Below are 27,255 nucleotides of genomic sequence, written 5' to 3'. Positions count from 1 at the left end.
TCCAAATTTCATGTTAATTACTTTTGAAACATTTGAATAATGGACTACATTAAAGTTTTTGCATGATGACAATGCTGCTGTCACAGCGTTCATAATATCTCAACTTTTTCTTTGAAATAGACGAGGTAAAAATGAAATTTGTAAACACTTTTCAAGCCTACCTTTCTTTCTCTTGTTGTTGTTATATCCAGTAGATGAGTTGCTATCTTCATTATTATACAAGGAGTTGTTACCAAGACCAAATATATCAAAGAATTTCTTCCTGTCAGGAGCTGGGAAATGTTTCTCTACCACTGTTTGTATAACACCTCTGTAATATGTAAAACAGTGTTACAATTACTTAGAAAATATCCCCCCCTCACAACACTATATTACAATAACAGTTGAGACACAAATTTTTCTAAATAAAGGATTGCAATTAGTAGGCAAGAAACAGTAAATGGCATAAAACCAGCTTTATTGTTCATGCCACATGTGCCAAAAATTTCATATGGACCATAATTTTGCGACATGAAGATTTTAACTATTTTTCTTGAACTGATGCAAATTTAAAAAAATTTTTTTTGTAACATACACACATATCCGAAAAATGTTTATACGAAATTCAACCAGAAGCAATAGATAGATTTGTCATTTTTCATAGAAATATATTTCACATGCAAATATTTTTGGAAATGAAACCCTTGGTACAGTTTAAATATTTCTGGCCATAATATTTTATATGATTGTGATTGTAAAATCTTGTGATCTATATAATAAACTAACTACAAGTATAATGATAATAACTTCAACATATTTCTGTTATCTATACTTCCATCTGGTCATAAAGGCATTCATATATCTAACTGCTATATCTTTCTTTATAGAAGAATTCTAATGAACTAATGCATCTATTACCTACAGAGGTATTTCATGAGAATCTGCTTTGCCGTTCAAAGTATGAGATATCTTAGTGTACTTACTTAGCAGTAGATACAAAATCGTTGAGTTCTCCACCCATTTCCTCTAACTGTTCAAGTGTCCTAGCCTCGCCAGTTGACTGTAAGCCTATGACTACACACTGTAATAATATATTAATATAATTAAACCTTATTCCAAGATTAAAATACACTTCTATTGCTTTAAATAAAGCAAAGATACAACATAGGCTTCCTGACATTTCCTTTACTTTACATAACAGTCTCACAGATGTTGGGCAAAATTACAAAAGGTCTTTAGTTCAAATATATTTTATTCAAGCTCAATTGTGAAACAAGTTCTTACAACTTTATCAATCATTTTCCAGTCTGCTTTCTGGATCCAAGCAGTACTGGTGTAATATGAAGAAACATGGTCATGAATCAAGTAGGGCTCAAACCCATGATCCCTGGGTTGAGAGACAGACACCTTAACCATTAGGCCACCGCTCCCCTTCAAAAAAGTCCAATCAGAGACTGCCAAGATGTCTGGCACTTATGTCATAATAAATCATACAAACAGAGATATTCATCTTTATATTGTATTGGAAACAAGTCAGACAAACCTTTTTACTAACATTTGCTTAATCAACTACCAGACATATTTTCTACTTTTTTTTCTACAAAATCTGAGAACACAACCGTGTAAATCAAGTCTAGATATCATGAAGTCTAAATATACAAATAAATCAATGTAGTCCTTGCTTATATTTCCAAGTGATGGTTTCCATTTCCTTCTTTAAATTAGTGAAGGAAAATTGTATAAAATTCTGAAGGAAGATAAAAATAGCATTCACTATAAAAAAAAAAACAGTAAGTTTTACCTTGCCATCTCGTAGGGCTTCCCTGACCAACTGTACACAATGTGGAACTTTAGCTGATATACACAAGTACTTGAAGAAACGTTGATGGGCTGACCAGAACTGCCCCCACATACATTTTCTCAACCGATGATCAGCATCTACCAGATCTGCTGCTGACTGGAACATTTCTCTTGCATCTACCCACTGTAACCATGGAAACAATACATACAAATTGTAATAATAGATCAGTTAGCACTGATAGAAGAAACTAGAAACTGTGTCCATAGAATACAGATGCCCCTACGTATCATTGCTTGTTAGACTGCAGACAATCAGACAGATGGACAAATGCAAATTTACTTGTCCCTCTACCCCAAGTGGTGGGGGCATTAAACTACATGTACAGAAACAAGTCTACATAGTAAATTTCAGAATTAACTAAATATAATATTGATGATTCTTTTTCCTGCTCAAACTGAGTGTAAACTTCAACCTCTTTGAAAACAGAGAGTGTAATTTGACATCATAGTTTTGATCTATAAATAGCTGGATAGTCAAATAATTTCTGTTTGAAAAGGTTTCCTATTTAGTATCAATCGGATGGTCAAATTTCAAACAATACAGAGAAAGGCTAATCAATGTTTGTTTCAAATGTTTCCCAGGTATTTAACAGGGAATGCTCCAACTAGTGTTTCACTAGGAGTATATTAAGTGAATTGTATATCAAGCAAAAGTGTTGTTATTTTTTCAGATGTAAATTTAGTCCTTTTAAAGTTAGCAGGATACTGTGTCATCAGTAAAGAGCAAAGCCAGCTTGTGCTTCAAAATTGTCAAAACAGACTGTATATTGTTGACTGCTTGAAGTAGCATTGTATCAAAATACCACACATCAACAATGGATTTCTGTTGTTATGACCGTTACAGATTTTACCCAAATACAAATCCAAATCTGCAAATTTATCATTTTTTGCTATGTGTAGTGAGTGACCTGTATGGTTCAAATATGAAAATAACAAATTTAAAGGGTACAAAAGCAGTTCATACAAAAAAAAAAGGGTTAATTACCATTGCCACTTATTCTGACCAATCTTTACAAATTTGGTACTTATGTGATTTCTTCAATCTTGAAGAACACCTTTTAAAACTGCTGCCACATACATTTTCTCAACTCATATCAGGCACACAGCTCCTAGACACCTACACCCACTGTAGACATAAAACAAAAACTAAATGAAAACTGAGATCATTACACTGTAGGACCTCAGAAACTCGTGTTCATATACGCTATCTCCAGTATAGCGTTAGACCTGCGACAAAAAAACAACTGCAAATTTTTTGTTTTTATTAAACACATGTAAAAAACATTAATAGAATTTAGATTAACCTAAATAAATATGACTTTTCCTCTCAACTGATAGTAAACTTAACACTCTTTTGAAACAAGTTAATTTTGACTCAAGGTTGAAAAAATAGCGGTAAGTCAATAAATTTTTTTGAGGTTTCCTTTGTCATATCATCAAATTTTCCAAAACAATCAGAAAAGCTAATCATAACTGTTTATTGGCAACGTGTCCAGTATAAATATGAAATTCCAACTATCTTTGACTTAAGTATTTAAGTAACCTCACAAGCACAAGTTTTAAAATTTCATGTAAATAGACCCGGCCATGACGGGTAAGGTAATAGGCGTTTGATTTTCAAGGGACAATTGATGCTGGAAAACATTGTCAAATCCCACACTACAGTTCGGCTTTATGTCCCCAGTTAAAAGTAAACAAACTCAAATTTATCATTTTGCTGTGTGTATGGTACCTTGGTTTTACACCTACAATGATCAATTTATTTTTTTTTGTTGTTTTCCTTTCTTAAAGTATTTAGTATTATGCGGGTAGTTCAACATCGTTTAACACATCTGAATGGTTTAGAAAAAAGATATGTCGAATCCAAGAGAAGTAAGTATTAAAAGTCAGCGTCTTAAATATGCAGTAGGGGGGTAATGCGGTAAATTTTCGGCAAGAGAGGTTAATAATTGAGAGCCTTGTCTTAGAACGACTCCTTGTCTATTGGGATTCCAACTGAAGCGTTTTAATGAGCTGTGCTAAAATTTCCCCAACTTTAAAATCTAAACAAAAAATAACAACATTAAATTGTTTTAAGTTTGTTAAGACTCACAATTAAAAGTCTGTCAAATGATTATTTTATTATTTGTATATGCAAAGTATGATAAGTGTATAGACAGAAAAGAGATTAACTATAAATTGTTACAATACACAGATTTTACACATAACTGTGCAGATTTTGCGACTCCGTAAAAATGGTATTGCACGGTAGTGCATAAATTTTGATGCGAAGTCATCTGCTTTATACAAACATAGCGTTAAGACGCTCTGTTAGCACTACACTTTAAACGTTTCAATGAAAAATTGTTCTTTTTCACTTCAAACCGTCTTTATTTTTAGTATGTGATAAATAGAATATTGAATTTGTGCAAGTTTAATACTTAATTGATTGAACTTGTTAAATAAAATAATATTATGCTCGTCAGAGGCTTACATAATAAAATACTATTCAAGTCGTTCAATAAATTCAGTATTGAACTTACACTCATTCAATATCCTCTATATATGATCAATTCAAGTACATGTATTTATCTTCTTATATATTCTAGTCTGAAATTTACAAGTAAAACATCTGTTCTAGTCTAACCTTCTTTCAACAGCTTGTATGAAGTCATTAAATTCTGGGAAAGGCGTTCCCTGTCCCCAGAGTCCAAGCCTGGTCATGTAGGCCATATTCCTGGGTTCAGAAGCTCCTGTAGCACTAGCATATACTATCCGAGCTTTAGGTAATCTTTTCTGTAATTCTAACACCGTCTGACCTGTCTTTGTAGGCTTGCTGGAACCAACAGGACACAAGTTCTTCGCTTTGTGACATTCATCAAATACAATCTATCACAATGTTAAGGTTGATCTGACATATTAAATGTAAATGTTTGTCATTATAAACAAAACTGTATAAATCTGAGGTAAGTTGCAAGTCAATAAGTAGTTACTGTCACAAAATATTGCACGACTGGAGCAATTAAACAGTAAATAAAAAATACTTAAATCAACGTCAGATCTTATTCCAATATGTAGACATGGCCCTTTATTATAACAAAAGAAAGACTAGAAATGTGTCATCATGCCACGGATGCCCCCGCATGCAGCCAAAATTTCAGATGGTGCATTAATTATTTTTTTCATTTTAAGTTCAAAGCCCTTAAAACTTTTCAATGTTAACACAAACCATTTTCATACAATGTTCAAGACACTGAAATTATTCAGTCTTAACCTTTTAAAAATAGCATATTTCATATTTGTAGCCAAAATAATGGCTAAAAGTATGAGTGCTGAAACTGAAAGTACAAAATTTTTCCAACATTCAGGAAAGATAAGTTTGTCTAAAATCATTGAACAACAACCAAATTCCAACTTAAACTGCTTATTCCTAAGATGTATCTATATTATTTTCAAAGTGAAAGGGACATAACTCTGCAAAAAAATCATCAAACCATGACCAAATTCCAACTTGACCTGCCCATTCCTTTGACATATCCATATGTCAAATTTAAGTTGAATATGTAACACTGTTGGGTAGATAATGAACAGAAACTGTAAATTTCATATTATTTTCAAAGTGAAAGGGGCATAACTCTGCCAAAAATCATTGAACCATGACCAAATTCCAACTTGGCCTGGGCATTCCAAAAACATATCCATATTTCAAATTTGAGTTGAATGTGTTGTACTGTTGGGGAGATAATAAACAGAAAATGAAAATTTCATATAACTTTCAAAGTGAAAGGGGCATAACTCTGCCAAAAATCATTGAACCATGACCAAATTTGAACTTGACCTGCGCATTCTTTTGATGCATCCATATGTCAAGTTTGAGTTGAATGTGTTGTACCGTTGGGGAGATAATGAACGGAAACTGAAAATTTCATATTATTTTCAAAGTAAAAGGGGCATAACTCTGCCAAAAATCATCGAACCATGACCAAATTCGAACTTGACCTGTATTTTGTCATGACATATCCATATGTCAAGTTTGAGTTGAATGTCTTGTACCGTTGGGGAGATAATGAACGGAAACTGAAATTTCATATTATTTTCAAAGTTAAAGGGGCATAACTCTGTCAAAAATCATCGAACCATGATCAAATTCGAACTTGACCTGTATTTTGTCATGACATATTCATATGTCAAATTTGAGTTGAATGTGTGCAACCGTTCTTAAGATAATGAACGGAAACTGATGATGACGGAATGACAGAATGACGGAAGGACGGAATGACGGAACAGGGTAACACTATATGCCCCGGCCATTACATGGCGGGGGCATAAAAAAGAAAATGACCCTTTACCTGGGTTTTGCCAAATGGATGTTAACATAATTATAAAACAGGAGGTGAATGGATATCAAACAAACTAGAAATGTGTCATCATGCCACGGATGCCCCCGCATGCAGCCAAAATTTCAAATGTTATAATATTTAGTTCCAAATTTGTTTGCACAAATTATTTTATTCTAAGTTCAAAGCCCTTAAAACTTTTCAATGTTAACACAAACCATTTTTATACAATGTTCAAGGCACTGAAATTATTCAGTCTTAACCATTTTTATACAATGTTCAAGGCACTGAAATTATTCAGTCTTAACCTTTTAAAAATAGCATATTGCATATTTGTAGCCAACATAATGGCTATATACATTTCCACAAAAGTATGAGTGCTGAAACTGAAAGTTCAAAATTTTTCCAACATTCAGGAAAGATAAGTTTGTCTAAAATCATTGAACCACGACCAAATTCAAACTTAAACTGCTTATTCCTAAGATGTATCTATATTATTTTCAAAGTGAAAGGGACATAACTCTGCCAAAAAATCATTGAACCATGACCAAATTCCAACTTGACCTGCGCATTCCTTTGACATATCCATATGTCAATTTTGAGTTGAATATGTAACACTGTTGGGTTGATAATGAACAGAAACTGTAAATTTCATATTATTTTCAAAGTGAAAGGGGCATAACTCTGCCAAAAATCATTGAACCATGACCAGATTCGAACTTGGTCTGCACATTCCAAAAACATATCCATATGTCAAATTTGAGTTGAATGTGTAATATTGTTGGGGAGATAATAAACGGAAACTGAAAATTTCATATTATTTTTAAAGTGAAAGGGGCATAACTCTGCCAAAAATCATCGAACCATGACCAAATTTGAAATTGACCTGCGCATTTCTTTGACGTATCAATATGTCAAATTTGAGTTGAATGTTTAATACTGTTGGGGAGATAATAAACAGAAACTGAAAATTTCATATTATTTTCAAAGTAAAAGGGGCATAACTCTGCCAAAAATCATTGAACCATGACCAAATTTCAACTTGACCTGCGCATTCCTTTGATGTATCCATATGTCAAGTTTGAGTTGAATGTGTTGTACCGTTGGGGAGATAATGAACGGAAACTGAAAATTTCATATTATTTTCAAAGTAAAAGGGGCATAACTCTGCCAAAAATCATTGAACCATGACCAAATTCGAACTTGACCTGCGCATTCCTTTGACGTATCCATATGTCAAGTTTGAGTTGAATGTGTTGTACCGTTGGGGGAGATAATGAACGGTAAATGAATGTTTATATTATTTTCAAAGTGAAAGGGGCATAACTCTGCCAAAAATCATCGAACCATGACCAAATTTGAACTTGACCTGTATTTTCTCATGACATATCAATATGTCAAGTTTGAGTTGAATGTGTTGTACCGTTGGGGAAATAATGAACGGAAACTGAAAATTTCATATTATTTTCAAAGTAAAAGGGGCATAACTCTGCCAAAAATCATCGAACCATGACCAATTTCGAACTTGACCTGTATTTTCTCATGACATATCCATATGTCAATTTTGAATTGAATGTTTTGAACCGTTTGGGAGATAATGAACGGAAACTGAAAATTTCATATTATTTTCAATGTAAAAGGGGCATAACTCTGCCAAAAATCATCGAACCATGACCAATTTCGAACTTGACCTGTATTTTCTCATGACATATCCATATGTCAAATTTGAGTTCAATATGTGCAAGGGTTATTAAGATAATGAACGGAAACTGATGATGACGGAAGGACGGAATGACGGAAGGACGGAATGACGGAATAGGGTAACACTATATGCCCCTGCCATTATATGGCGGGGGCATAACAAAAACTGGAACAGTAAAATTCACTATGCTTTATCACTTCCAATCTTTTCATATTTAGAGAACAATATAGAAAATTATAACTAAATCTTATTATGAAATGTTGATATAGGAACCTTACAGGTCACTACACATTACAAAAATAAAAAATTTGCAGATTTGGTTTGTATTTTAAGTCTGTGACTGTCATAACTACCAAAACCTTAGACAATATTGTGACATTAGCTTTGCACACTATAAGTTCGATGGGAAGAATTCTTCTCTTGAATATAAAGTTATTAGAAAGGATACAACTCCATCAAACTCCTTGCCACACCATTTGATGAGCTGCTTGAAGCGGGTCTTGTACTTTCCACCAGAATGACTTTCTCCAATTAGCGACGAGTAAGTGGCAAATATCACACCTTTCTTCACATGACCATTCTCCTTACCAGATATCTTGGCATATTTAAACTGGAAAACAAGACATATAATTATCAAACAATAACAAGTGCCATAATTATGCAAAAAAAAACAACAATCAAATCACAAAACCCAGACAATTTGCACAACAGCACCTTACAACAATAACTTTTTTATAAAAATCCCTAAAAAAGTTGTTTACAGAATAAACTGTTCATGTTCAGCTGACCATCCATGGACATTTACCAATCTGATTCTTGATTTCTTCTAATAATAGCGTATGAACTTACAACTTCATTCATAATGGTAAAATTATGTCATCCTAATAAATTACGCAATTCATTCGTAAAAGGCGCGCGGCATGGGGAGTGTAAGATTGTTTTCTAGCACTGGTGTAAATGGTAGATGGTAAATAATCCTGTCTGATATGCAAGAATAAGTGGGTGAATATTTATAGGCAGAACATACCTTATTAGGTGGGTGAACATCTATAGGTAGAACATACCTTATTAAGTGGGTGAACATCTATAGGTAGAACATACCTTATTAAGTGGGTGAACATCTATAGGCAGAACATACCTTATTAAGTGGGTGAACATATATAGGCAGAACATACCTTATTAGGTGGGTGAACATCTATAGGTAGAACATACCTTATTAAGTGGGTGAACATCTATCTTTGTAGCTCCAATATCCCTCAGATCTCTCTCGGCATCAACCTTCAGATCATTAGACACACTCAACCTGAAGGTACAACCTTACTTGTACTCAGCAAACAAATAGTTCTTTAAAATGTCTTTCTTAAATGTGTCTACAGTGATTTTTCACCATATTTAACAGAGGCCTAAAAAGGCCACTTCAAAATTTTAATTTTCTTTAAAACCCAAAGTCTGAACTTACACCAGCTGTTTAACTTCCCAAATTAGCAATTTTAGTGATAACTTTTTCTCCAAATCAAGAGGCTTGTGCCTCTTCCCAATCAAGTGGGAAAAATTATTTTAAAAATGAGAATATAAATAAACAAAGCCTAAGTAAAATAAGTTGAAAAAATATAAAAGAAGCAAAAAAAAATAAAAAATTAACAGGTACACTACTACATTTGGCAGATTAATTTAAATCTCTGTACTTCACAAATAAAATGCTTTCAATTACAATGGATTTTGCTGTGCTTTGACAGAAAGTATTGACATATATTCTTACCATATTGACCTTTTCCTCCCCAAAAGGTAGTTTTCAAATATAACCCCTGCTAATGTACGACCCTTGCCTACACCAGCACCATCTCCTATAAGAAAGCCTGCCCTCTCTCCGCTAGGTAACATAATCTCGTGTCTCTGGGAGGCATATGTGATTGATTCTAACTGAAGGGCAGATAACTCTCCATAATCAATGGTGCTTTCAGGAATAGACAGTCTGTAACAGATGTCAGGAGGTTCAATACTTGACATAGAGCTTGTTTCTACAACTGGATCTGGATGCTTGATGCCAAGTTTTACTGGAAATATAAAACATACAAGCACAATAAAGAACAGATCTAATGACTTTAAACAACAAAGAGTAATATATGCAACTATTCAAAAGAGAAGAATAAATGTAGGTAGGGAAAATAAAACTAGAACTATGCAGGCCTAGACATAAACTTTTGAATCAGGTTGTCCTGTTGGGCAAGTAGTTGTTAAAACTACTTGCCCTGACCTAAGACTTACTTGTCCTGACCTAAAAATGGTAAAAATGTATCAATCAGAAAAGACAAACAAGCTCATACAATATTACTTCTTGTATAAGGTCATTTTAACATAAGGCTATAAACTAGACATATTGTTTATGAAATTGATTGTTAGTTAGACACAAATATTTTTGTATTCAGTAGTTAATCTAAAACATCAGTTCATCAATCATCATCCAGGCTAATAACGAAGACTACGTTTATAATGTCGTTATATATGATAAAACAATAAATCATTTTTCCATACGAATCGAAAGATCAATACGATTATTTACATATTTTCAATGATATCTTTACATGCACGCATCAAAATTAAAACGACAGCATGACCCGGGAATTACCTTGTACAAAATTAAATATAGTCTATTATTAGAACGGGGAATTACCTTACAGCAGCACATGCTCATATTTTGGCTTCCGTTTTCTATATCAACAAATGTACATGACAGTAGTATATTTACATTATTGATAATTGTTCATGGTGTATTTTTGTTTTACAGATGTTTATATATGAAAAGATGTTTTTTCTATTTATTTTGTACATGCATTTTGTTAATGATGCTTTTTAATTTCACTTGCCCTCTCGGACAAGTGCTTTTCAAAATTACTTGATCGGACCAAACTTTTAGTTGTCCCGGGCAGTCGAACAACCGTTAATGTCGAGCCCTGCTATGAATAAAGGTGATTCATACCCTCACCCATCACCGTAACTATTCGAAAAAATTCTGAAGCCAAATTTGATCACAATCTAAAGGGTTTCCCTTAAGTTTCAAAATTTGGAAGTCAGAGACTGCAAACACTCCAACATTTTAAGTCACGTTATATAGGAAAACCATGACATTTTTGAAATCACAAAGGAAATCAAGGAGTACATGATTCCCAACCTTTCACTAATGGAAGCGCTGAATCTATAATTTATTATGTTTCATTTGTATACCATTAATAATTACAATTAATTGCCTTGTTAAAAGAGTATAATCATCTGCTATTTGACTTCTGATATATTAACACAAACTTTTATTCATCAATGATGGCCCTAGTTCATGTTTAATGATTTTTATTGCATTTACTCTTCAAAAAATAAAACTACAAAATCAGTATAGGCAATTCAAGGCTCTTACATTTTGCAGGCATATATTCATTATATGTTTCTGCCTGTCCAAGTCCCTCAACCTCCTCGCCTTCTTCCTCTTCCTCAACTACTGTGATCTGTCTAGGTCCAGATTGGGAATGATTTACCTGAAATAATTACAAAACTCAATTAATATAATGACTAAAGTTCATTAACAATATCAAATCTTTAAAAGATCATCGGTCTTTTTTTTATTATTATCTATCCAGCAAGCAGATTTGTGATTCTACTCAGGTTCACAAAAGGGCAACTGACATGTTCCATTATTTAAGCATGAAATTTGCCATATGACTAGTCACAGAGTTGACAGGGCTCGAGCTAGTGGGCGATTCGGGCGAAATAGTCGCCGAATTCCGTCTGACTTCGCCGACATCCTACATGAAAGCGAAGATGAAGACGCCCAATTTTATTGATCCATTATTGAAAATTACCAACAATAACTGTGAATAACATGTTGTGTGTGTTTGCTTTGTTTACCCTCGACGCCGGAAAAAGGGACTGTCATGCATCTCAATCAACGCGAAATGTCATTAATCCGTTTGTTTACCAACATGTCATAAAAGTCTAATTAACAGACACTCGAGGAACAATTAGACTCCGCCCACGGCGAGATTACCGATACGTGCGAGAAACCAATCGTAATTCACGTTTTAATCGAGGCGACATTATTAAACCAATCATTAAATCGCTAACATACAACTACCCGTAACAATTATTTATGATGGACGGATCAAAACGTCAATTAAATTTTCACTGTCGAATGATTGTCAGCAGTGTTTTTTTTCACTTTTGGGGGAAGGGGGTCGGTGCCCATTGGAGGGGGAAAAATGCAATAGGAGGGGAATTTTTATACGGATCTAAAATATTGATGTGTCACATGATAAACTTGTTGGGATACCAGGAGTAGCTCCCCTTACCTATATGAAAAACCTTGCTTAACAGTAAGTCTTACAGGCATAAAATAAAGCATTTTTCAGCAGTTAGTTGCAAAAAAATGATATTTATTGCAGGCAAACTTGGGCTGCCATATTATAGGGGGAAATTTCAGCTTTGAGGGGGGAAAAAAACATACTATTTTGAGTGGGGAATGGGGAGAATTTCGCCGAATATTTTGGTGAAAAAAAACACTGGTCAGAAGCTCGACATATAACTGTAACGGTAATTTTAAATGAAAGTTATGATAACCTTTTTTGTCGACCAGTTAAATTTGATAAAATTGACGGCGTATTACACTGTATTTATTACAAATGAAGTTAAATTAAAGATCGTTTCTTTCGTTATCTACTTTCATTTTCTTTACAACATAAGTGAATATGAATATAATGTCCGGCGCAAGCTTTTTAATAGTAAATCAGAAGGGAATAACTGTTAATCCACCCATGATATGATCCATGATAGGAATCAACTATGGCTTTTTTATCTTCATTTAATGCAATGGTTGCATTACATGATACTCATTCTTATTACTTGTTTCAAACTACTTTTAAATTAAAATTGAATATTCTGTTGTAACACAAATCCAATTCATTTAATAAGATATGTACAGTGAGTCAACATAATTGCGATAACATACAACAAACATCGATAAATGAATCTCCTCACTTCTCCCTAAAGTCTCCCCACTTCTCCCTAAAGCAGCTGGAGGGAGAAGTGACTTCTCCCTAAATTTTGAACCTAGCTTGAGCCCTGGTTGATGTGATTTAAATTAAACCAAGAAAAGAATGTTGCCTATGAATATATGCCTTAAATTTTAAAAGGGAACCAAAATAATATCTAAAATGATTAAATCTGTCAAAGGGTATTGAGTAAAATTCACACTATTTACTAGTTAAGGGGACATTACTCTGACCAAAAACTACAAAAAAGATGCATTGAAACCAAAAATGCAATGACTTTGCTTGCTGCATCCAAAAAGCAGTGACTGGCAATAAGTGAGATCTGCATGATTGTCCCTTTAAGATTACAAATGATCCAGTTTTCAAGAAAAGTCTGCTTGTGGTTCGAGAGAGTGGACACGAAACAGACAACCAGAGTTAAAACATTGAATGATAATTCAATTGTATACAAAAAAGTTACTGATAACATTAAAATAAACATTCAAATTTCAATAAATATCTAATATATTCATGATATATATTTATCACACACCCGTGCCGATTTTGCGACTCCGTAAATATGGTATTGCACGGCCGTGCATATATTTTGACGTGACGTCATTAGCGTTATACAAACATAGTGTAAAGACGCGCTAAATGTTAGCGTTATACTATAGGCGCGTCAATGAAAAATGACTCTTATTTCACTTTAAACTGTCTTTATTTTGGGTATGTGATAAATAGAATATTAAATTCGTGTAAGTTCATTACTGAATTTATTACACTCGTTGAATAAAATAATATTATGCTCGCCAGAGGCTCGCATAATATAATTTTATCCAACTCGTGCAATAAATTCAGTATTAAACTTACACTCATTCAATATCCTCTATATTCCATATAAACCAAACTTTTGGGAAAAAAATATTGTACAAGTCTTAAATTTTTGTACTGGTTTCTTCTCCATATGCCTGTTTAATCAGAAAAAAGCAGTAAACATGAAGATTGATGGGAAGACTGGTGAAGAGTTACCGTTTATAATAATAATTATACTTACAACATTCTGGGTAATATTTTTCAGTCTGATGTCCTGGTTAGACCACATCCTTGAAAGATCTTTGTTAGTTATTTTAGGAGCAGGAATGTTTTGAACACTTCTCTGCATGGCTGACATAGGATCCATGGAGTTTATTCCATTTTCATACAAATTGTTCAACACGAGCTTACCATTTCCTCCAAAACCCGACTGATTTACGATGATAGGTGGCGGAGAATTTGTATCTCTTTGTTCAGTCATATGACGTGGAATATTTGTTATATTGCTATACGTAGTCAAATTTCCAGGAACCGATTGACTGTGTATTAAACCCGGACTACTTCCGTTATTCTGGAATGGTCGCTGTATCACACGGAGGCTCTGGTTGCCGGCAGATGCCATAGACTGACTGGAAACCAGTCTAGCATTCTGTGGCAGATTTCTAGTCAACAACTGATTACTTGTTGCAGCCGACGGCCTGTTTATATGAATCACATGTGGCTGTGTTCTCACTATGTTTTGGGCTGCAGACGACGCAAATATAGAATCTTTAACTGTCATGTTCACTTTAGAATCTACACTTGATGTGTTCGCAACTGCATATTGTTTAAACTGATTTTCAAACGACTGAGAGTTACCCATAGTGGTAACAATAACAGTTTGAGGCTGCGATAAAAGGTTACTAGATGTGGACTGTACGACACTAATCGGAATTTTGATAGTTCCTGTTGCCTGGGAACCAATTGGTGCTGCCTGAGCAGGTACAGCCTGAACAACTTGCGCGTTCCCGCCATTTGATCTCTGCACAATTATTTTCTGTCCACCACCTAAACCAGTGGCCGCATCGGCACTGATAGTAAAGGAGCGACTTTGTGTAATGCTACCATTGGGTCCAACACGTTTAACTGTGATAATCTTTGTACGACCTGGTGTATTTGATGTACTCACAGCACTGACAGCCTGAGCGCTTTGCTGTCTAATAACCTGAGGTCCATTAGTAACATTACCTTGGTTACTAGGCAGTTTAATAATTGTAGGTGTTGATGAAGATCTCTGTAAGACAGATACTGGAGGCTGGCCTGTTAATGTGCTAGGCTGAAAGTTAAGAATACAGTCACATGTGGTCAAAGTTTGCAGTGAGTCTCATAGGCAATAGATTTACAAATTTTTTAAGCCTAAATTCAATCAATACGTCGTTTGGAATAATTAGGGAATGAATATAGGACCGATACTCTCTTAGAATAGTCCCTCAGCCATTTAATATGAAAAAAAGAAATCCCCTCATAAAACATAACAGATAATGTTTATGCGTTTGTTATGTGTAATGTAAATGGCAACTGATAAACATAACATTTTTTAAGATCCAAAATGACCATCCATCATCAACCAGTTAAATATTTGCTGCAGATTTATCAATAAATTAGCAATAAATTAATAATTTTCATAACACGGTGTTTTATTAATGTAATAAATTTCATGCCTCATTTTCAATTGAAGAAAATATCTCAATTCCATTTGAATCATCTTTAAAAATCGTATTTTCAACAAACAAAAGTGATCTAGAAAAAATTTACAAGGCTGCATTAATAAATTCATGATCAAATAAATTACTACACTAATTATGTGAGAGCTAACTTTGAGACTTACAGCTGTAACAATATGTCCTGCTGGCTGGGCACTAACTACTTTTTGTGGTATTATGTTATTTTGCGCTGCTAGATTCTTTAAAGCATTTGAAAATACAGGTTGAGATGACCCTCCTGGCCTGTTCACAATGACCGGCTGGGGTTGACCATTAACTAGCCCTGGAGGGGGTTGACCATTCACTAATACTGGTGGAGGCTGGCCTTTCACAATCACTGGGCTGTTTTGTGAATTAAACTGACTTGGCTGTAATAAAATTATTAATCAGAAATTTAGTATCAAAATAAACCATCAATTTTCTTTCTGCAATAAAATATGTATTTTTCATTTTAAAAAATATTACCCATTAAAGTTTAAAAGTACAAAAACACTGCATAAACAAAAGAACGTTAGTAGCCTATGATTGCTAACATTGCCAGTTATAGAAATCTCTCAATACTAATCAGTGTCTTTACTTTTGACCATCAGAATCTTCAGCAAAATTCAGGTCAAGTTTTCCAATATCTTGTTACAATTTCATTACAAAACATAAAATGGATCAAACCTTTTTTCCTACAGTTAGGTAATGAAACAAGCACTGTAATATGGACATTGTGTGCTATTGTCAGAGTTTTATAGAAAAGAAAACATATTACTACAGCACAAGAACAGCCAAACTTTACAAATGACTGTCCAGCACTGCATACTATGATTAAAGTAACTGGGTTTAATTTAAACATGATTACCTAACTCACATCAGAGTTTAATAACTATACAATCAAGTGTACAGTGAAAGTAACCAAGCTATGTAAAGTTGACATACCTGTTCAATAATATGTGGAGTTCCAGTGGTAACTGCAGGGGCAGTAAAGTCAAAGTCAAATGTTTCATCAGCAGTTATACCAGCATCATCTAAAGCTGCAGACAAAATATCCTGAAACAAAACAAGCATCCTGTGAATTAAAGACCTCCTTCAATGTATAAGTTTTCTTCATGAACATGATTTTTCTTTCCTTATCAAAACCAAATTGTATTTCAAATGATACAAACTTACTGACATAAACATACATTTGTAAGTATTAGTTCATAGTTTGTGACAGTTCTTAAGTAGCAAAATATTCTCTTCTTGCATGTTTATACTGTGTGTTTTCTTCTCTAAATTTTGAAGTATTTAAATTTGTAAAAATACTCAAAGCAAATGTCAAGTCTCCATTTTCAGTATAAGTACAATCAGCTCTTGAAACTTGTGAAAAACATTTAAATATTTTAGAAAATAATGTTTTTTAAAGCCATAATCTGTTGAAAAATATAGATTGCTTGTTCAGAATATTTGCCAAAACGGCGCCATTTTGAAAATGCACCAAATTAAACATAAAATATTTGTAAATAACATAGTGAAATATTATAAAATCTTTACATGATACTATTCAATAACTTTTTTTCTCTGTAAAATCAATTTCTATTTTGTCATTGAACAATGCATAAAATTAAAAAAGTTTATGAAACTAAGACCTATTTTCAAATATTTATGCAGTAGATTTTTACCTTGACACTAGGAACGATAAATTTCTTATTTCATTGCAAATCTATAAAACTTTTACTTTTCAAATTAAAAACTGATAGTGTAATGCATCCAGGGTTAGTTTTCAGTAATGTTTTGATTAATTCAATGAAATGTTGGCTTATAATTTGATTTTTTTAAACGGTGATGTACTGTTCCAGATTAGGGTCGATATATATAACCTTATCACATGACTCAGCCGAGACAACTTTTTTCGTAAAATTGGTCCGACTCCAGACCATTCTATTTGAAAGACCCTGTCCTATGCAGGGGTTTACTTAAGGTTTTGACTTTCACTTGCCCGAAGGGCAAGTAACTTTGAAAATCTACTTGCCCCCAGGAAAAACAGGTTGCCCGATCTTAAATGTGAAGTTTGTTAATAATCAAAGCAAAAATTATGGGTAAAAATAAGATTTATTGCAGGATCTATCAACTTATGCCTCAGATAGTAAAATAGTCCTAAATTCCCTACTGTATATGTTTGTTTGCTAATTCACAATAGTCTAGGGGTCGACACAACTTTCTTTGCCAGGGATCCAATAGAAATCCCTGAGATTTAATTTAGAAAAACTCCTAAACGTCAGGGATTCCTCACATCAAAATAGTAAAATGAAAGTGAAGATTAACAATAGTCAAGTCCGACATGATCTGTTAAGGCTTATAAAAATTACAGGAAATATTAGGCCCTATTCCAGATGACTTTTAAAATATATTAACATTCAGATGCTATCACCTTAAAAATATTTATTCCCTAAAACAACATTAAAAAGGAAACAGTACATTGATTGTTAAAATTGTGCTAGGTTTTAAATGTTTATTGTTGATTTCAAACAATGTAAAATATCAAAAATATGTTTGCTTTGTTTGCATTACCAAACTAGTAATGTACCTTTCAAATTTATTTCATTTTTAAAAACAACGAGTTGCTCCAAGTCCATGACAGGATGTGTTATACTCAATTTAAATTGATTCCTATCCTCCCTGTTTGTATTAAAATTTATTTGAAGTTTTAACCTATGTCACATCAAAGGGACTCACCCCATGCAGTAATCATACAGTTCAGAGCACTGACTGGTTCAAAGAACTGTCAGACGAAATATACGTCATTTGCTGTATGTTTCACCTAAGGAGGTTTTTTTCTGTTTTGGTCGTAAATTAGGCATGACCTAGAATGACCTCAGATAACTTATAGTTACACAATATGCTGTGATTTACCAAAAAGGATTTTAAACATTTTATGGATTATTTTATTTTTGTTTATTAATAGGTAAGAATATTTTTAAACATTGCCGTAGGGGAGAAAGGAAAATAAATTAACAACAGTTCAAGACTATTATGATTTTTCGTCAAGATTTGTGTAAAAAAGGTTACTGGTGATGAATTTTAAAAAAATTCTATAGGCCTATTGCAAATGAGTTGACGCCAGTTAGTTAAATTTTGACTGTATTTAAGAAAACAATAGCGTACAGGATTCAAAGGAGTAGATTTTTACGGCCCGATTTTTCTGTTCTTTCTTGAACCTTGCAGTTGTGTCAGTCTTTATTGACATAACTCATCTTGAATTTTTGTGATTTTATGCTTTTTATTCAGAAAATCAGATGTTTTCTTTGCCGTGGCTTTTTCTTTAATTGCTGTAGATTTTTTTCTTTTAAAAATGGGAAAACTTTCGGCGCCGCCCGCCATTTTGAAAGGAAAGCAATATAGAAAAAGTTTTTTTTACGTAATTTGATGGGTTGATAGGAGTCCAACTACAATCAGAAACAGTTATAAATACACTTGTTTGACTGTAATATGAACGGAAAGAAAAGTATTATCGGCAAAGGATATCAAAGCTAATAGAAGGCATAACGAAAATTCACTTGCCCGCCGGGCAATTTGCTTTCAAATTTCACTTGCCCGCAGCGATTTCTACCCGACGCGGGCAAGCGGGCGTCCGCTTAAATAAACCCCTGCTATGTAATGCCTTATTTTAAAGACACAAGTTAAAAAGAAACATTTTTTTTTCTTCCAGGGCATTTTTTGTAAAAATTGTGAAGGGGGGCCTGGGCCTGGGTGGGTGGAAAATCCCGGGATCGCCTATAGAAAAGCCTGGATCCGGGATCATATTAAACATATAGTAATCCCGGGAATTTACCACCTACTCTCAGTGTATTATTATTATCATTATCATCACCATTTGAGTGTTTTTGTAGAGATTTCTGAATAAGTTTGATTTGTAGTAGTTATAAAAAATCTTTAAAAATAACTTATTTTTTTCACAGACAAAAGCGTTAATTAATTGACCTCAGAATGTCACACACAAATATTGTAAGTACATGTAATTTACAGTGTTAGAAATTAGCAGTAGTCCTATAGCCCCTGACTACTAAATTTCTCCTCGGGCTACCAACTTTTCACGGTAACAAGCCCGACCAGGCTACTGGATTTTCAGAGGCAATATAAACAACTGTTTTGAACAAATGAATCGTGCTAGTGAAATGTCTTTTGGGCCAGTGAATATTTCAATCTGGTAGTCCGACCAGCCTAGTTGATTCAAATCCTAATTTCTTACACTGTGTAATGGCAATGGAAGTCGTTGTACATTGGGCTTAAAGAGTGCTAATATGCAATAAGAAAAATCGTATTAAAAAATATAGGGATCCCAGAAATTGACCAGTCTAAGAAGATATTTTTCGGATAAGCCGGGATCGTATTAAAACATATAGGGATCCCGGGAATTGACCAGTTCTCAGAAAAGCCGGGATCGTATTAAACATATAGGGATCCCGGGAATTGACCAGTTCAAGAATATAGTTTTCAGAAAAGCCGGGATCGTATTAAAACATATAGGGATCCCGGGAATTGACCAGTTCAAGAATATAGTCTTTAATTTTTCCAATGAATTAGGCATATAATTATAAATATTGTGATTTTCACATTTTGAGTTTGTTAATAAATAGCTCTAAATATATTTATATCCCAAGTTTAATTAATTTAACGTTCTTTGCATACAATAAAAATTAAAAACTTAACGTTTAATTGCCTTTCATTACGACAATAATCAACACAAATATAGTTTATTAGTTTTCTCTCTACATATCTAATACGATCCCGGATCCCGGGATTTTCCCCCCACCCTGGGCCTGTTCATTTTGTGAAAAAGCGCGATATGTCATAACATTGTGAAAAAAGTTACATATTACTTGGCATTTCTCGACATTTTGAAACCGGAACAGTTGATTATAATTTCTGACCTGTGTAAAATCTGCTTCCAGTCGGTACATTAACCTGGGTAACATGCGCAAAAACCATTTAACTTGATTAAAACTATTTCTGTGTTTTTGCAATTGGCGTAAATCAAGTTTTACCGGAAGGTAGACAATGTATTTCCAAGACAAAGTCTGAATATTTTGTGAAATCTCTTTTGAAATTGTGAATTTTTTTCTGCCGCTTTGTGAAAAAGTTGAATTGTGAAGGGTCCTTATATCAGCCCCTGTAATAAAAGGAAAAAAAGCCCTGTCTTCAAAAAATATAATTATATTAAGTCACAAGCTCAGGGCTTTTTTCCCTTCTATAACAGGGGCCGATATAAGGCCCCTTCACAATTCAAAATTGCACGTGTTTTTCACAAAGCAGCAGAAAAAAATTCACAATTTCAAAAGAGATTTCAAGAAATAATAGGACTTTGTCTTCGAAATACATTGTTTAACTTCTGGTAAAACTTGATTTACGCCAATTGCAATAACACAGAAATAGTTTTAATCAAGTTAAATGGTTTTTGAACATGTTAACCGGGTTAATGTACCAACTTGAAGCAGATTTTACACAGGTCAAATATTATAATCGACCGTTTCTGGTTTCAAAATCAAAATGTCGTGAAATGCCAAGTAATATGTCATTTTATTTTCACAAATTTATGACATATCACGCTTTTTTTCACAAAATGAACAGGCCCAGGCCCCTTCACAATTTTGACAAAAAATGCCCTGAAGCTAGTTCAGACATTTTCACCAACCTCTAGAATGTATAGCACTGACAATAATTGAACTTCAAATTCATGGTAATTAATTTCCTCTAATTAAGTTTATTAACTTCTTTACTTTAACCACATATAAAAACACACACACACATACACAAACAACAAAGAGCAATAGATAATACATGGAATTACTTTGAAAGAAAGAATACTTTATTAGGAGAAATTAATGTTTGTTTGTAAATGATTTGTGTTGTAAGTTATATGCTACTTTCTGTTTGAAAATAAGAAGCTAATATCTGAAAATTTCAGATTAGTAAGCATTCCAGTGACAACACGACACTGCAAGAGTCACACAAAATAAATTATTAAACCAATTTGCTTTAGATTTATGATGACATTACAGAACAGGAAAGTTTTACATTTCCTCTACGGAAAAATATAGAACGTGAAAATCTTAACATCTCCGATTTTGTTTACATCACTCCAGGAAAAAACTATTCTCGACAAACATCACCGTAAATGTAAGGTTATAATGGAGAGAAAATAAAGAGTATAATATAATGTTTTATAATGAAACAGTGTGAGGCGTGTTATCAAGTATGTAAGGGAGCTCTGACCATTTTTGTTTAGAAAATTCAGCGTGGCCTGTCTCGCCAAGATCGACCATTTCCCAATTACCCACAATGCAATTTCATTCTCCAGACCAAAGTGAAATAAAAAACAAAAATGTCATATTTTTCTTTATTTAATTTCATATTTTCATAAAACAGTAATATATTTTTATATTTTCATTAATTCAAAGTCAAAAATTGATTATTTTAACGATACTGATGCCAAAAGAATTTTCAAGAATTTTCTCGAAGAGTATAACTGCCAATCAGAGTTTGACTGGTTTTAGTCGAACAATTATATTAAAGAGAAAGAGATACTAGTATCGAAAAGACATATTGAATAGACCAATAGATCTGAAATGAAGAACATTTAACAAAACTCCAATTACATTATATTCTTCCGATGAAGGGTGCAAATTGATAATTAAGTGGCTGATTTTACATCAATTTCTCACATAGAATGACACCCGTAAGGAAACTAGTAACCTTATAATTTTCATTCATTTTCCATATATTATTTGATATAAATCGTTTCTAAGTATATGTTAGTGTTCATCCGTGCTGTTTTACAGAAATTAGAAACTTCGACGGGAGCGATAGCGACAGGAGAATGTTTCTAATTTCTGTAGAACAGCTACGGATGATATTTACATACTCAGTGTCAAGCTTTATTTGGCCTCATTATTACGTCACTACGCGGTTCTATGATCGAAGTACTATGAAAAATAGAAGGCGACTATGAACGGAATTCGATATAGTATCGACTTTTGTTCTTCTATGAAAATTAACACACACAATTTTTAAGAAATATAGCGTTTTCATTTAATGACAAATAAAGCTGGACACTACTGGCAGATCAAGTGATTAATATAAAAAAGAAAATTTAAAAATATCAACAATAAATAACAAGAAGTATATACATTTTGACATTATGTAAGTTCTGTTTGTTTGTCTGATTTTTGCAAAGATTCCAACACATTTTATGAAATCCTGGATAATTTTTGCTTTTGCTTGAGGACTGTTCAAGCGAATCATGGATTACAAACTCATTGCTTTCTCTGGTGAACTAAGCTGACTTACCATTATAGAAGTAATTAAATGCCACTTAAATGTATATACACAATTACACAATGATGCAAGTGTAACTATCTCTTTCACAGCACAAGCGTTCTAGATGAAAATTAAACTCCAGGAACTTTTCGATCTGTTGCTGGCTGATATACAATAAACGTATATATATTATTTTTTTATGCGAAAAACTGTATGTCAGAAATTGGTTTATAAGTCGCGGAAATCTGTAAATAACAAATACTTTATTGAATGGGTAGCAACCAGTCATGCAACACAACATTATATAGTCATATTATTATTTTATGCATGTATTGCTTTACATGTGTTTGTTTTAGACAATTAACAGTCTTTAGATAAATCTTGTATGCTCTACATGTTTATAGTTTAGGTGTGCGTACTATGTTTTCTCTTTCTGTTATTTTGCTAGAATTACTGTTTGTTAGCTCTCTCTTATATATTATGTAAATGTATTTGAGTTTCTTGGTTTAAATTGTTAATGTTACCCATGATAATATCTTGTTTGTTTTTATTTAGATTTTCTTCAGTTTACAAAAAAAATCTGATTATACTTTGTTTAAGTCATTTGACAATATGCATTGTGATAAGTAACACATGCAATTTCTAAAATACATGTATATTCTTGGAGTTCATAAAAAGGCCCGTAATGAGCCAGTAGTATGCGAACATAGAAGATATCCAAAATACAGTGAGGTTATATGTAACACAGTTAAGTGTTGTCAAAGACTTGTTAGTGGGAAAGTAATAAGTTTGTTGTCTGATGCTTTTTGTGAAAGCGGCTAGTTGTTTATAAACAATTATAGGTCAAGCTTGTGTGCGCCACATTTTGAAAATTCTCAGTATTTCTAAAACAAGTGTTTCCAAAAAGAACATATCGTATTATGGTTAACAGAAGATGTGCTCTCATATAAAACTAATTGGTGTTCAAATATCTCGGAGTGTGAAGTTGAAAAAATTACACAATCATAAACTAATCTTAGCATACACCCGCCCTAGAAATCTTCAAGAATCCCTCATCCATTCATCTCTAAATAAAAGAAATATGAATAGTAAAACTAATAAATATTCTAGAAAAAGATGTACATGTACTCACTGCAAAAAATATTAAAGAAAATACAATGTAGTATGTTCACTAGAACAAATACGGAAGAAACATTCGAAATGCATTTTAATGAAAATTGTACTTCTAATGACATTATTTATTTAATTACTTGTAAAAAATGTAAAATACAATATGTCGGCCAAACTCATCAACAGGTTTTGGAACGAATGAACAGACGTAAATTTAATATAATAACTATTTGCCTTCTCATTTTTTCTAATTTTGCAATTCATTTCCATTACGTAGATCATTCAGATAATGACTTTTTCTTCGTGCCATTATATAAAGTTCATGATTATATGTGGAGACTATTGAAAGAGACAAATCGGATCCATAAGTTGGCAACATGGTGTCCGAAATGTTTAATTATAAATTGTAGAATCATTCTCAAAGTATCTATACTAAACTTTTTTTACAAACTCATCCATATCTTTTAAGTACATATCGGGATAAAATGACTTTTCTATTTTATGTATTTTTATTGTATCTAGGAATCTTTTTTTAAATTGATACAAATACATTATCTATGTCAATAAAATTATAATTACATTACCTCCCTTTATTCACGCATTTTTTTATTATGTTAACCTTTATAAACTATCGTAGCATTATTAATAATGTACTCATATGGACACTGAATTTTTTTTCTGTAACAGAAATTAATTTTGAACATAATGCTCAAAGTGGAATAATAGATAGATAACTTTCATTAAATATTCTACTGTATTAGCTTTACGTCATTTCCTTTGTTATATATCATATCAATTGATAAGGCTTATTAAAGCGAAACATGTTTATAATCTTTTTATCCTAAGGTAAATTACAAACATATTCACTGTATAAATTTAGACTTTGTAGAGTGTCTTTTTTTAGTTTTGGATTAGTGCTCATAAATTGGACATTGAAACATTAAACTATAGGAAAATTCAAGCACACTTTAACCATATGCAATTTGTGATATTCAAGTTTAGTTTAAGATAAAACTCATTTTCAATGTTTTGCCATAGTTTTGATACTATAGTAGAAAACCTTTCTTAAAATTTGATAAAATATTTGATATTAATCATTGCCTATTGCTCAGAAATTTGCGTGGCCTATGTCTTCAGAAAATTATGATGTTGTACACAGTTTTGCCACTTTTCTGTTCAATATAATTATATAATGAAAGAATATCTTTTAAACAAAGTATTGTCTAACACCTTCAAAAGTATAACTTTAAGATATATGCTGTTTGTTTGTTTATAATATGTGTTCTTTAACCTTCTATTATGATCTATGTTATTAGAGTTCTGACCAATATCAATGAAACTTCATTTACATTTTTTGATATCTGAATTATGTTAATCTTGCAATCGTGTTTTATTATAATATATCAACATGTCACATATATAAGGTTAAAAAACTATTCTATATTTGATAATACTGCACGTTTGTAACGTCGCTTTTCATTGGATAATCGTGACGTTTATATTATTAGTTATAAAGACTTTTGACAGGTTATATGGCCCTATACAAACGATTGTTTGTAAATATAAACCGAGCCGCTAGGCGAGGTTTATATTGCAAACAACCGTTTATATATGGCCATATAATTAACCTGTCAGAAATATTTATAACGAATTTATAATACAGCAAGAATCATTTTTAAAGGAATAAAGCGAGATTTCTTTAGAAATCTACATCAGCCATGTATATAAAACCATATAAACATCACAATTATCCAATGAAAAGCAACGTTACAAACGTGCAGTATTATATAGAGGATATTTGTTTGTTTGGCATGTAAGATTGAAATATAATTTCACTGAGTGAACACCAGACGCAATATTTTCACGAGTGGCGTAGCCACGAGTGAAAATATAATAGCTGTTGTTCACGAATGAAATATATTTCAATCTTATATGTAAAACAAATACAATTTCTTTTTATTTCATGCTTTTTAAGTGATTTTAAGTACTTTTTTACTAATTTTGCCGCGTAACGTCGCGCATTCTTCCTTGTGACGTCATCACATCATGACGTCACATTATTAATTTTGAAATATAGGTCTGTTACATTTCTCTAATTTTGTTACATTTTTAACATGATGTATGACGACATCGACTTTCTTTTCCTAAAAAAGCAAAATTTACGCACATGACGGCATTTATTTCTGCCTGTTATTCCATTTAGCTATGATTTTCTTTTCATCCGCATTCAGATATAGTCCAGCTACAGTGAAAACTATATTTTATAAATTTCACTAGTGGTTTATCAGAATATAATCATCTGATATATTACAATAAATCACTGGAAAGCATGAAATAAAAAGTTTTATATACACGGCTGCTTCTACTTCTACTTCTATGTTGATATCGTCTGTAAATCCGCTGTGCAGACATCAGCGACGAGTGGTGATGTGAAATGTGCTCCATTAAAACGTGGGCTAAAAACCTGTCCCCCATGTGCGGCACCAGGCGTTCGAGTTAAAATAATGTGAAAACGTAGTGTGAAGTAAAATCCAACATGTTTGTACACTATACACGATTTTAATAATTTACACATATACGTATGACTGGACAGCGGTTTTAAAACTGTCCAGATTGTCCACAGTTGTGATGTTAGTTGGTAAGTTGTTCCAATAAGGTACAGTTTTTGGAAAGAATGAATGTTTGTACGCATTAAGTCTGCAGTGATAAGTGACGAACTTTACCGAGTTTGTGTATCTTGTAGATAGTTGTGGGTGGTATTCAACTGGTACAGCCACCAGGTTATTAAACACTTTATACATAAGAATTAAATCCGCACACTGACGACGTTGTTCAAGTGTTGGCCATTTTAGGTCGTGTAGCATTGATGTTACGCTAGATGGATTGTTACGATTGAATGGTTTATTCATGACGAATCTTGCCGCGTTCCGTTGTATTTGTTCAAGTTTCTTTGATGTATTAAGTTGTTGGGGATTCCAAATTGGTGACGCATATTCCAGTTTAGGTCGAACCAAAGTTTGATAAGCTCTTTCCTTTACTGTGGTCGGGCAATGTTTTAAGTTCCGTTTGATGAAACCAAGAGTACTAGAAGCTTTTGCTGTGATTGAATCGATGTGTAGGTTGTATTTCATAGTATCTGCTAGTTCAACTCCCAGATATGGATGGTTTTTAACAATATGTAGTGATTGATTTTTCATTTTGTAGTCAAATACAGATTTGTTACGTTTATTTGTTATTGACATGGTTGCACATTTATCGACGTTAAATTCCATTTGCCAGATATTACTCCAATCAACTAAGGTTTCCAGGTCTTTTTGTAAAATATTATGATCTTCACTGGTGAGTATGGGTCTATAAATGACACAATCGTCAGCAAATAGGCGAATTGATGACTTAATATCCGAGGCGATGTCGTTAATATATAGTAAAAACAATGC

General features: G+C 32.9%; 1 protein-coding gene across 1 annotated transcript in view; it reads right to left on the bottom strand.

Annotated features, from left to right (window-relative positions):
• LOC132754525 (protein strawberry notch homolog 1-like) overlaps nucleotides 1–16,480 on the bottom strand; it is a 40,574-nt gene extending 24,094 nt beyond the window's left edge. The window contains exons 1-12 of the mRNA XM_060745167.1: nucleotides 16,352–16,480; nucleotides 15,553–15,795; nucleotides 13,927–15,000; nucleotides 11,264–11,381; nucleotides 9,617–9,911; nucleotides 9,070–9,160; nucleotides 8,306–8,467; nucleotides 4,466–4,707; nucleotides 3,572–3,584; nucleotides 1,781–1,963; nucleotides 963–1,060; nucleotides 162–310 (exon numbers count right to left, since the gene is read on the bottom strand). Coding sequence (XP_060601150.1) covers nucleotides 162–310; nucleotides 963–1,060; nucleotides 1,781–1,963; nucleotides 3,572–3,584; nucleotides 4,466–4,707; nucleotides 8,306–8,467; nucleotides 9,070–9,160; nucleotides 9,617–9,911; nucleotides 11,264–11,381; nucleotides 13,927–15,000; nucleotides 15,553–15,795; nucleotides 16,352–16,480 — 2,797 coding nt within the window. The remainder of the gene's footprint in view (nucleotides 1–161; nucleotides 311–962; nucleotides 1,061–1,780; nucleotides 1,964–3,571; nucleotides 3,585–4,465; nucleotides 4,708–8,305; nucleotides 8,468–9,069; nucleotides 9,161–9,616; nucleotides 9,912–11,263; nucleotides 11,382–13,926; nucleotides 15,001–15,552; nucleotides 15,796–16,351) is intronic.
• Nucleotides 16,481–27,255: the final 10,775 nt, after the last annotated feature.

Source organism: Ruditapes philippinarum, unplaced genomic scaffold, assembly GCF_026571515.1.
Source record: "Ruditapes philippinarum isolate M1 unplaced genomic scaffold, ASM2657151v2 ctg1103_1_1_1_1, whole genome shotgun sequence".
Classification (NCBI taxonomy): Eukaryota; Metazoa; Mollusca; class Bivalvia; order Venerida; family Veneridae; genus Ruditapes; species Ruditapes philippinarum.
Note: the sequence above shows the minus strand (reverse complement) of the source record. Positions and strands in the feature narration are given on the sequence as shown.